Source organism: Monoraphidium neglectum, assembly GCF_000611645.1.
Source record: "Monoraphidium neglectum strain SAG 48.87 unplaced genomic scaffold scaffold01665, whole genome shotgun sequence".
Lineage (NCBI taxonomy): Eukaryota > Viridiplantae > Chlorophyta > Chlorophyceae > Sphaeropleales > Selenastraceae > Monoraphidium > Monoraphidium neglectum.
The window spans coordinates 2,219-13,263 of record NW_014011963.1 but is presented as its reverse complement, the minus strand read 5'-3'; the positions used below and the strand labels follow the sequence as shown (position 1 = coordinate 13,263).

The window sequence follows — 11,045 nt, the reverse complement described above, 5'->3', positions numbered from 1 at the left end:
ATCTATCTATCTATCAGTCGTGTCCTTGAAAGAGTATGACATGGCTGGCAAGAATCGCCCTCAAGCGGGTTGCAATGTATGGGGCAAGGCACACGCTTGGCAACAGGGTGTCTGGCGTATCAGGTGTCTGTGTCATAGTGACCCCACTCGCTTTGAGCACACTGCTGCTTGCCACATCTGCCCTGTGCGGTGTCTACGGTGGTGACCTTCAGGAGCCCCACGGTAATCGGACCCTCGTCCATGCTTGCATGCTACGACGGAATTTTGTCTATAGTGAATTGTTTTAGTCTGAAGCCTTCCTCAGCCATTTGTTTGCATATCACAAGGCAGCACCAACGAGCAACCTGGAAGGCAAAAGAAGCTGCCCCAAAAGAAGCTGTGCCTGCTGGCAAATGTTGCTGACAGCTAACTCACAAGGTCAGACGCGGTAGAGACCTGTTTCAGGAAACAGTTTAGTTTATATAACGCAGCGCCGTGCGGTAGCCTCGTGCAAGGCTGCGCCGAGACCACACGGCACAGCCGGCCCATCCGTGGTGTTACGAGCTATTTTAACTGGTTGGCGTGGTGTCTTAACAATAACGTGGTGAGTAACAAGTGGGATTGCCGCCGGTCTGATCGTTCTCCTCTTGAGCCTCAACTGGATGCCCGCTGTGGCTATTGTATGGCACGATTCAGGTCAATCCGACTTTTGATGAGCCATGACGGCGCTCCTCGGACCCGCACTGCTCAGCCGCCGCACCGCCGCCTGTTGTCGCCGCTGCGTGCGCCGACTTCCTTCCTCATGAGCCCAGTTTTTCCCTCGGCGGTACCAACCCCACCTGCAGCGGCCGCTGCTCATGACCACCATGGCCGAGGACGGGGAAGCGGCACTCAGCAAGGCTGAACTTAAGGCCTTGAAAGCTGCAAAGAAACAGATGAAGAAGGAGAAGCGCGACAAGAAAGCGGCGGCAGCGGCGGCCAGCGAAGCAGCCACCCCTGGCGTCGCGGGCAGTAACAGCGAGGACACCGCCGTGGAGGTTGCTGTAGGGGAGAAGAAGAAAAAGAAGAAGAACAAGGAGAAACGCGCCGCAGAGGATCAGCAGCAGCAGCAGCAGCAGCAGGTGGCGGCAGGTGAATGCAGGGTTGCACTAAGGGTGTATTGTTGGTTCTTGGCGGGCTGGGAGGCACACAGGCTGTGCCCCACCCAGCTGCTGCAGCGGAGCGCCCGGCTCTTTGCAAGCCACCCTTTGTGGGCGCACGGTCCAAGCAGCAACGCCGCAGAGCGACGCGGCGACGGTCGAGCCCCCCCAGGGGGTTCCTGGCGTCGCGCGACTGCTGATTCCATCACCTTGGGGAGCCCCGTCGGGGCGGTTACCCTTTGGGTCTTACCCAGCATGCGACACTTCCGCTTGCAGTGCAAGCACTTACAATTAAATTTTCAACCAGCACCCGCGTGGGCACGCTGTGTGCAGGGCCTGCTCTGAGACATACACGTATCGCATACAAGCTGACATATGCGGCTCGGTGCGTTACCTTTGCCGCGCACGGTGCGCCGCAGACGCCGCAGTCGAAGAGGAGGGCAAGAAGAAGAAGGCAAAGAAGGCGAAGCGCGACAGGGAGGAGCAGCAGCCAGCAGGTGCGGGACCGGGGCGGGGTGAGGCGTATCCACGTAGACTTCCCTCACCACCCCAAATCGCCTCCATGAGCGACGGGCTCTCTTCCCTGAGTCCGTCTGCCCTGTCCATTCATGCCAGCTCCCCTCTGTCAACGCAACACGCTGATGTCGCCACCACCCCGCAACTTTAACACAGACGCCGAGCCTGCCAAGAAGGCCAAGGCCCCCAAGCAGCAGCAGCAGCAGCAGCAGCACCAGCAGCAAAAGCAGCAGCCGCCCCGCTCCCTCGCGGCCGTCGGCGACGCGGCGCTCGCGGCCAGCAGCGCCCCCATTTTGAAGGCGCTGTACAAGGAGCACCCTGATGTTGCGGCCATGTCGCCCGCGCAGGCCGCGGCCGCGCGCGAGGAGCGGAAAATGGCTGTCGACGGCTGCGGCCTCGCGCCCGTGCTGTCGTTCGACCAGACCGGCCTCGGGCCGGAGCTGCTGCACTCAACGCGCGACTTTGTGGCGCCGTCTCCCATCCAATCCCAGTGCTGGCCCATCGTCCTGTCCGGCTATGACCTGATCGGCATCGCCGCGACCGGCTCAGGCAAGACCCTGGGCTTTGGCTTGCCCATGATGGCCCACATCGCGGCCAACAAGCGCCCCGGCGGCGCGTCGGCCGGCAAGAAGGGGCCGTTTGCCGTCGTGCTCGCGCCGACGCGCGAGCTGGCGCTGCAGATCGCGGCGGTCCTGGAGGACGCCGGCGCGCGCTGCGGCGTGCGCTGCTGCTGCGTGTACGGCGGCGTGCCCAAGGGGCCGCAGATCGCGGCGCTGAAGAGCGGCGTGGAGGTGATCGTGGGGACGCCGGGGCGGCTGGAGGATCTGATGGAGGACAGCATCGCGCGGCTCACGGTGCGCGGCTGGGCGCGTTATAAGGGATCTGAGGGCCTGGGCGGGGGACTGCACGTGCTCAGGTGCTGGGGCCGAAGCAGGGGGTGGGGAGCCGGGGCAGCTGGGAGCGTGCCGTTCAGGCTAGAGAGCCCAGCGCAGGGGCGAACGCAGTCGCAGGTCATTGCGGGACCAGCCCAGGCCAAGGCATTAAGATTTATGGCATTTCAGATGCATTCACATCCGCCTTGGGGCTCGACCGAGCGGCACACACATGCCCCACCTCGCAAGCCGTCGCCGCGCCTGTCCTGGTCCTCGACGCGTGCGCCCGCTGCGCGCGCCTGACGTCTCCCCCCCTCTTCCCCCCGCGCCGCGCAGAACGTGACCTACCTTGTTCTTGACGAGGCGGACCGCATGCTGGACCTGGGCTTTGAGCCCCACATCCGCAAGATCTGCCAGACTGTCCGCGCGGACAGGCAGACGCTCATGTTCAGCGCGACCTGGCCGACGGCGGTGCAGCAGCTGGCGAGCAACTTCCTGGCGGAGGAGGGGGCGGTCAAGGTGACGGTGGGGTCGCTGGAGCTGGCGGCCAGCCACAGTGTCGCGCAGGTGGGGGGCAACTGCAATTTGGAATAGTTTTATGTGCAATTTTGGGGTCCAAGCACGCTGGTGGTGGCGGTTTGCAGATATCAGGCGCGTTGACAAGGTGGAGGCAACCTGGGGGTCGTTTCGTATGTGAGATTGCGGGCTAGGGGATGGGTTTGCCCTTGCGTGTGGCCCGTGGCCGCCGTTGCACGGCCCATGTTGGAGGCTGCCGGGCCGCGCCCTGTCGTAGAGGTCTTCGTCCTTCCGACGGGGTGCGGCCCTACCCACGCAGCTGCCTGGAAGCCGCAGGACGCGGTGGACCCCCACTCGCGCTTTGCCCCCACACGTGAATGCTGCAACTCCCTTACCACAGCCGCCTGGTTGCGTTTGGTTGCCTGCCCGTTGGGCGCCTTCTGACCCACGCCGCACAGCGAAGCACCTCCCCCTGTACCAACCTTTGAACAACCCTTCCACCCCTCTTGCCATACAATCCCGCCTCATCAACCCCTTGCATTGACCCGTCCTCTCCAACACGCCACCCGCCCCCCCTCCACACACACAATCAGTCTGTCGAGGTGATCGACCCGGCCAAGCGCGACGACCGCCTGCAGCAGCTCCTGCAGCAGCACCACTCCAGCCGCAAGAACCGCATCATCATATTCGTGCTCTACAAGAAGGAGGCGCCGCGCGTGGAGGCGCTGCTCAAGCGCAAGGGCTGGAGCGCGGCGGCGATCCACGGCGACATCAGCCAGGCGCAGCGGACGGCGGCGGTGGAGGCGTTCAAGGCGGGGACCATCCCGCTGCTGATCGCGACGGACGTGGCGGCGCGGGGGCTGGACATCCCGGACGTCGAGGTGTGTGTGTGTGTGAGGGGGCGCTGGTGTTGGGGGCAGCTGCTGCAGCAATAGGGGGGCAGCAGTGCGCAGCTGGCCACACTGCTGGCATGGCCTAGGGGACCTTTCTGGACGCCAGGACAGAGCCGTCGTCTCATCTCAGCCCTGGAGCCTCCTGTCTGAGTTTCGATTTTTTGACCGCTTAGTCCTGTCAACCCACGCGTATGCTGCCCCGTCCTTGCATGATTATCACTATGACGCCATCGCACGCGCCCCCCGCCAGGTGGTCATTAACTATTCGTTTCCGCTGACCATCGAGGACTACGTCCACCGCATCGGCCGCACCGGCCGCGCCGGCAAGACCGGCCGCGCCGTGACCTTCTTCTCGGCGGGCGCGGACAAGCCACGCGCGGGGGAGCTCATAAACGTGCTGCGGGAGGCGGGGCAGCCCGTGCCGGACGAGCTGCTCAAGTTTGGCACCACCGTCAAGAAGAAGGTGTGGCAAGGCGGTGTGCCAGCGGGGCGGGGCCGCTGCCCCCTGCGCTGAGGATGCTTTGCACAACATCAAGCCTTGTCCTCACGGGCGGGCGGCGGGCTCTTTTGTGGCGTGGCTTGTTCTTCACAGGACTTGTATTCTCTTTCCATGTTTTAGAATTGGTGTACCTTCGGTGCGGGAGGAAGTGGCGCCTGGCTGGCTGGTTGGCTCCCCGTGCGGCAATCGCCCCCTGCTGGCTGAGCCCTTGCCATAATTCCCCCTGCACATAGGAGCACAAGCTGTATGGGGCGCACTTCAAGGACGTTGACCTGAGCAAGAAGGCAACAAAGGTGAGGCTTTCAAAGACAAACAAAGGGGTTGGGAGGAAGGGGCCGGCGCGGCTTCAAGTACATCCCCGCACGCAACCTCATGAACGCCCCGCATGCATGGCGCCGCCGCTTGCTTCATGCTCACTCACTTTGGGAGGGCGCGTGCTTGCGCGTCCGTCACCTCTCCACCGACATGGCTCCTGCATCGCTGGCTCTCCGCCGCCAGGTCACGTTTGACGACTGAGCAGTTGTTCTCATCAGTGGACCTGGACATGTCGGAGTGCCAGACTTGTGTATATGTGCGTTTCGTCTCTCAAATTTTCTCCACTCACGTGGTCCATTGGAGAGGTGAAATGGAGCTGGGGCTTGCGCAGTCCTGCACAGCTGCTAGCTTGAAATGTGCTGGTGCAGTGTGTCGACCATGGAAACGAGCGCACTGCATTGCCCGGCGCTGCCACCGCTTTTTAAAAGCCGGCACACACGTGTTATTACGCGCCACCTGTGCCTTTGTGTCGAAGAAGAGAGGGCGGTGGTGGAGCTTTGGCGGAGGGGTGGGAAAAGGGGGGGGGTGTGGATGGCGGGGGTGAGGTGCCGGAAGCTGACGACAGGCATGCCAGCTCTAGCTGAACGGGAGCATGTCTTTGGGGGTTGTAATGAACCATTTTGCAGGCTCAGTGAGCCCCATGCAGTGCATCACCTTTGAAAAGAGGTTGTGAGGAAACGGCTCCCACGTGGACCACGTCACCATGGTGACTGCAGGTGACTATGTACAGGAGCATGGCCCACGATTGCATAGTGCGCAGTTACTGCATGAAGCTGTGATAATATTTCCAGCATCATTGATGTAAAGTGTCTTTGAGATCAGAGCGCGGGGCTGAAGATCACCGCAGGCTACGATGTTGGAGGCCTGGGCCTTGCAGTACATAAGAGAAGATGCAGAAGAAGGAGAAAGAAGGGACCTGGCTGATAAGATCGTGGCCCAGCTAAAGGCTGGGGTCCCGTTCGTGCAGCTGGTGAGCCTGTTCGCCACAGGATTGGTCGCATACTGATAAGAGTAATGCATGGAATACATCAGGTCAGCAGAAGCCCCGCTGATTCGCCGTCCCTGATGACACAACCCCGCCGCTTTTCAATTGCTGCCCTGCGCCCACCACGCGCGCTTCCCCCTGCCTGCACTTGCTCACCGCCTAGGTCACTGCCCTCAGGGAACCTCTGACAGATGCAGACGATGACGAGCTGCGCTGTCGGGCGGTGCAACTGGTCGTGCGGGTGCGCAGCAAATATGTTGGATATTGGCGGCTGCGTGGTGAGGTGTGCAAGGCAGGGGTGCCCGCGAACTGGATGTCGAACGCACCGAGCACGCCGCCGCGCCAGTGCACATCCAAACCTGTAGAGCAGCTTGTCACTTTGCAACGTGCCCCTGTGTACACACACGCGCTCACTTCAGGCTGCAGGCGACGCCGTGCTGCAGCCACCAGAGGTGGATCACCTGACAGGATTTTTCTGCAGCAAGCTGGAGGACTGGTGGGTACCGCACCCAACAAGGCAGCAACCTGTGGCTGCTTTCCCTAGCATACCCTCTTGACCCATCGCTTTCATACAGTGAGATAGCTTCTTGACAACTGCCATGCGCACATGCCCACGGGACTCCTCTTGTGCTGTGCGTCTAGCGTCCTTGGAGCCATATCCCTTCCCCGCCACGACTCGCATGCTGGCCACCACCCAGGGCGTGCGCAAAGGCTGCGCTGGAGGGCTGCCTGAAGCTGCTGACCGGCGCCAGCAGCGGCGCCGCCATCGCGGCCAAGCCGGCGCTTGCGGTTCGCGTTGCGCAGGCGCTCGCGGCCAGCGTGCAGCTGCCGGCACTGACAGTGACCGGGCGGCAGACAGGGCTGCAGCTGTGGCTATTGCTGCTGCAGGTGTGGCACGAGGAGGGGATGGCGATGGTGGGCCCTTGTCCACCGGTGTGGCTTGTATGTGCGTGGCAGCTTCGCGCCAGCTGCTTGCCTGCGCACTTCCTGTGCGCTGCGCTGACGCGGCGCGTAGCAAGGGACGGGCGAACCTGGGAATTCTTGGCCGGCCCCACCTGCACCCCCAGGGCTACGGCGAGCGCCTGGTGCTGGATGGCCGCCTCAATCTTGCGGCCAGGACTGCCGCCCTGGTCGAGGGCGAGAACGACCCCCGGTGCCTGCTGCTCGCCTTTGCGTGCGTGCGCGCCGCGTGCGCGGTGTACGGCTCGCCGTCGTGCGGCCGCCACCGCGGGGAATTCGAGGCGGAGGCCGCCGAGCTGTTCGAGGTCGCGGTGGAGCCCTACTTCCCGGTGAGGTTCACGCCGAAGAAAGGGGACCCGCAGGCCATCACGCGGCGGCAGCTGGCGGACGCGGTGGCGGGCTGCATGGCGGCGGCGCCCGAGTTTGCTGGGCTGGCGCTGCCGTTGCTGGCGGAGAAGCTGGGGTCCACTCTCAGGTGCGTTGATTTGGGAACGCACATGTGATGCGGCGTTCGCGTGTGTGTCTGCCGAGCTGCATGAGTGAGTTGGAGGAGTGCATGTGATATGTTGGTCTGTGTGAGGTTGGTGTGCTGTGTGCGAGCTGTGTGCGAGCTCTTGTGTGAGTGTGTGTGCAGTCGCTGCAAAATGTGTGCGCAAATAAGCATGTGGCAAGGGCATGTATCATGCTGCATGCTGCTCACCGGCAAGACGCGCAGGCGGCGCACACATGCTCCTGTCAGTTGCCCTGCCGCGCGCCGACTCGGGATCTGTACCTCCCCACCCCACACTCATACCCGACTGCGATGACGCCGCAGCGAATCAAAGGTGGACTCTCTGGACGCGCTTCCCCTGTGCTGCCGCGGCTGGGGGCCTGGCGTTATGGCCGATCACCTTAGCCAGGTGCGCGCGCATGTGTGTGCGCGCGTCTGTGCGTGTGTGATGGGGGCCTGATACAAGCTGGGGAGGGCCAGGGGCCCCAGACACAGGGGTACAGCACACCGTTGCCATGTCGCCGTCCTCCTGCCAATCCACCATCAAGGGGTCCCTTGTATTGCCGCCACCAGCACCGCCCAATCACCCCGCTTGCAAACCGCGCTCCGCAACGGCGCCCTCGACCCCCCGCGACCCGCCGCACCCCCGCGTCGCCGCCCGCACGACCCCCCTGAGCAATGGCCCCGCGCACCGCAATCACATCGCGCCAGGTCTGGCTCATGCTGAAGCAGGAGCTGCTGGCCCCGGCCACCCTGGAGGATTGCCCTGAGGATGACCTGGACGAGGCCCGCGAAGCAGCCCGGCGCGCCGCGGCGGCGCTGCGCGATTGCGCGGCTGCCCTTGGCCCCGGCCAGCTGGACGGGACCGCGCTCGCTGACGTGGCGTTCGAGGACCTGCAGCGGTACCTCGCCATCAGTAATCCTGACGGGGGCGCCGGCGCCGGCGCTGGCGCCGGCGCTGGCGCCGGCGCAAGTGCTGGGGGCACGCTCGCGGCGCTGCGCGGGCGGCCGGCGCGGCGGCTCGCGTGCATCGCCGACGCGCTTGGCGCGGTGGGTCGGGGCTCTGTTGGTCGAAATGATGGCAGCGCGCGCGAGGGAGCGCCCTCATGGACAGCCCGCGGCCGGGTGGAGGTGGCATGTGCCTTGTGCCGCGGCTTTGATGACTGATGAGGCGTCAATATATGCTGGCAGAACAGCTGGCCCGACCAGCTTCCGCAGGTGCAAGGCAGCTGCTTACTATTCTGCCCATGGCCCCAGCGGTGGCCGACGACACCCGTCCCCATCCTCCACCCACCCAACCACTCCAGGTGGCGGCCTCCGGGCCCCTCGGCTGCGCGGGCGCCTGCACAGCCATCATCGACCCCTTGCTTGTCGCCCTGCTCGGCCCGGAGCCCACGGCCGCAGGCCCCGCCGCCGGCGCTTACGGCGCGCCCGTGCAGCCGCTGGACCCGGCCGGCGCGACGCTCGGCGGCGGCCTCGCCGTCCTGCACGCGGTGCTCTCCGCAGTGGCCTCGGCGCCGCCCGAGGCCCGAGCGGGCGACCTTGGGGCGCCGCACCCGCTTCAGCAGCGCGCGCCGCGCGTCGCTGCGCTGCTGTCCTTGCTCGATCGGCGCGTGGACGCGGCAGGCGAGGCGGGGGCGGACGGCGTCGCCGGGGGCGGCGAGGCGGCCCAGGCCAGGGTCTGGGCGCTGCGGCTGCGGCTGCAGCTGCTGCTGCTCGAGGCGGGCGGGTCGTTGCGGCTGCCGGCGACGCAGCTGCGGGAGTCGCTGGCGCGGCTCGTGCAGCACGCGCTGCGGCTGCCTGGCGGGGGTGGTGACACGGGGCCAACTGCTGTTACAGATGGCTCGAGTGACGACGAGCCCACTGTTGAATTGTGGCTGGACTGGGACCGGCGAGTGGCGCCGTCCGCAGAGGCGATGGCGGCCTTGGAGAAGCTGGCGAGCGCAGAGAGCGGCAGCGCCGCGGCAGCAGACGGCAGCGTGGCGGCGGCGGTGTCCGCGTGCGTCGAGGCGCAGCTCCTGCCGGCGCTGCGGTCGCCGGCGGCGGCGCGCGCGCTGTCTGTGCTGCAGCTGCTGGCGGGCGGCGAGCACGGGGGCGCGTGGCAGCTGCTGGCGTGGCTGCAGCCGCTGGTGGTGGAGGGGCTTGCGGCTTGGGAGCAGGGGGCGCCAGATCAGCAGGTGATGTCATGATTGAGGCGACGCAATGGCAGCCTTGGGCCCCTGCAGAGGGGGAGCAGCCCAGCGCCTGTGCGCGCTCTGGTTTGATCTGGTCAACAGCTGCTGTGAACGCGCGTGGGGCAACTCCAGCCGGCCGCACGGGGCTTCTCGCAACTTGCAAACAAATTTTGCTGGTTTGTCAATACAACTTGCCTTGGAGCTCTCAAGCCCTCGATGCAAGCTTCTACGTTCAACGCACCCCAACTCAATCCTCTGAATGCACTGACGTGACCATTTGTGCTTGCCACACCCAAATCGACATATCGCAGGCCCTGCTGCTGCAATATCTCCAGTCCATCCACCGCCACGCCCTGGCGCAGCTGCCCCTTGACCTGCCGCCGCGGCAGGCCGCGCAAGCGGCAGACATGGTGGCCCAGCTCCTCCATGCGCTGCGGCAGCGGCACAGTGGCGGCCGCGCCACGGGCGAGCCGACGACGGCAGCAGCGACAGGCGCAGGCGAGGCGGCGGCGGGGGCGCTTTGGGGCGAAGACGGCGGGGAGGATGCCACAACACAGCCCGCCTTGCTGCTGCTGAGCCAGCTGGCGGCACGATGCGGCGCCGACGCGCAGGCGCCGCTCCTGCTCAGCGCCTGCGAATGGGCAGCGGCGGCCGCCACCACGCTGCAGATAGATGGTGGGGTGGGCGGCGGTGGGCGCGGCGCCGCTGATGCGGCCCTGGCGGCGGCGCTGCTGATCGGCGTCCGCCCAGACTTGCTGCGCGGCGCCAGCATCTCTGGCGCGGCAGAGGCGCTCGCGCGCGTCGCGCTTGACGCTGGTGCAGGCGCCGCGCGGCGGCCTGCGGCTGTGGCGCTTGGGGCTTTGTTGAATAAGTGGCAGCCGCCCGGCGGGGCCACAGGCGCAGAGAACTTTGCCCTCGCGCTTACCAGAGACATGCTTCTGCCCGCCATCACGGCGGCGGCGGCGGCGCTGCAGCAGCAGGAGCGGCGCCAGCAGCAGGACGGGGCGGGGGCGGGTCCCGGGGCGGGGGCAGGCTCGGCATCGACTGTGGAAGCGGCGGGCACGGTCTTGGCGGGCGTTTCGTGCGTTGCCTGGATGGCTCGGGGCCTGGCGATGCTTCGGAGTGACGCGTGGCGCGAGCTGGCGAGCCTCGCGCTCGATCTGCTGCCGGGTGCAGCCGGCAGCCCCGTTCAGGGCAGCGGCGGGGACGGCGGCGGCGGGGCCGTGTTGTGGGTGGCGGAGGCCGTGGCGCAGCTTTTTGAGGTGCTGCTGTCCGATGGTGGCGGCCCTGAGGCCTGGCGCGTCGACGCCCGCGCCTGCCGCGCGCGCTCGCGGCCGTTGTGGCAGCAGAAGGCGTTTCTGCTGGCGCTTGGCGCTCTGAACGAGCGCTCGGCCGCGGCGGCCGCGGCGGCGGCCGCGGCAAGAGCCGCGGGCACAGCTGGCGAAAGTGGCAACGGCGTCGATGCGAGGCTGGATGCTCTGCAGTACGGGCTTGCGCTGTCGACGGCTGCCTTGCTCTCGTCGGCGCCGCGTGGCGTGTACCGGGCGAGCGCCGCCGCTGCGGCGCCGCTGCTCGTGCCCTGCTTGGCGCGCGCCTCCGGCGGTGGGGGCGCAGGGGGAGGGGTAGGCGGCAGCGGGGGCGCCGGGCGGGAGCGGCGGCTGCTGGCGTGCCTGCTGGTGGTCAGCGACTTTTTGGTGGACCCTGGAC

General features: G+C 66.1%; 2 protein-coding genes across 2 annotated transcripts in view; both read left to right on the top strand.

Moving 5' to 3' along the window:
- Nucleotides 1-845: 845 nt before the first annotated feature.
- MNEG_8651 (DEAD-box ATP-dependent RNA helicase 5) lies at nucleotides 846-4,930 on the top strand (the record flags this gene model as incomplete). The annotated part of the gene is made up of 8 exons (XM_014042878.1): nucleotides 846-1,110; nucleotides 1,538-1,615; nucleotides 1,791-2,488; nucleotides 2,843-3,073; nucleotides 3,616-3,903; nucleotides 4,166-4,378; nucleotides 4,648-4,707; nucleotides 4,913-4,930. 8 exons carry the CDS (start codon nucleotides 846-848, stop codon nucleotides 4,928-4,930), a joined length of 1,851 nt encoding a protein of 616 aa, XP_013898332.1.
- Nucleotides 4,931-5,582: 652 nt separating this feature from the next.
- MNEG_8650 (putative MMS19 nucleotide excision repair protein) overlaps nucleotides 5,583-11,045 on the top strand; it is a gene marked incomplete at both ends in the record, with an annotated part of 7,486 nt that continues 2,023 nt past the window's right edge. Inside the window, 9 exons of the mRNA XM_014042877.1 lie at nucleotides 5,583-5,699; nucleotides 5,878-5,955; nucleotides 6,134-6,210; nucleotides 6,413-6,602; nucleotides 6,782-7,149; nucleotides 7,489-7,573; nucleotides 7,876-8,214; nucleotides 8,472-9,341; nucleotides 9,650-10,940. Of these exons, the coding sequence (XP_013898331.1) occupies nucleotides 5,583-5,699; nucleotides 5,878-5,955; nucleotides 6,134-6,210; nucleotides 6,413-6,602; nucleotides 6,782-7,149; nucleotides 7,489-7,573; nucleotides 7,876-8,214; nucleotides 8,472-9,341; nucleotides 9,650-10,940 (3,415 nt within the window). The remainder of the gene's footprint in view (nucleotides 5,700-5,877; nucleotides 5,956-6,133; nucleotides 6,211-6,412; nucleotides 6,603-6,781; nucleotides 7,150-7,488; nucleotides 7,574-7,875; nucleotides 8,215-8,471; nucleotides 9,342-9,649; nucleotides 10,941-11,045) is intronic.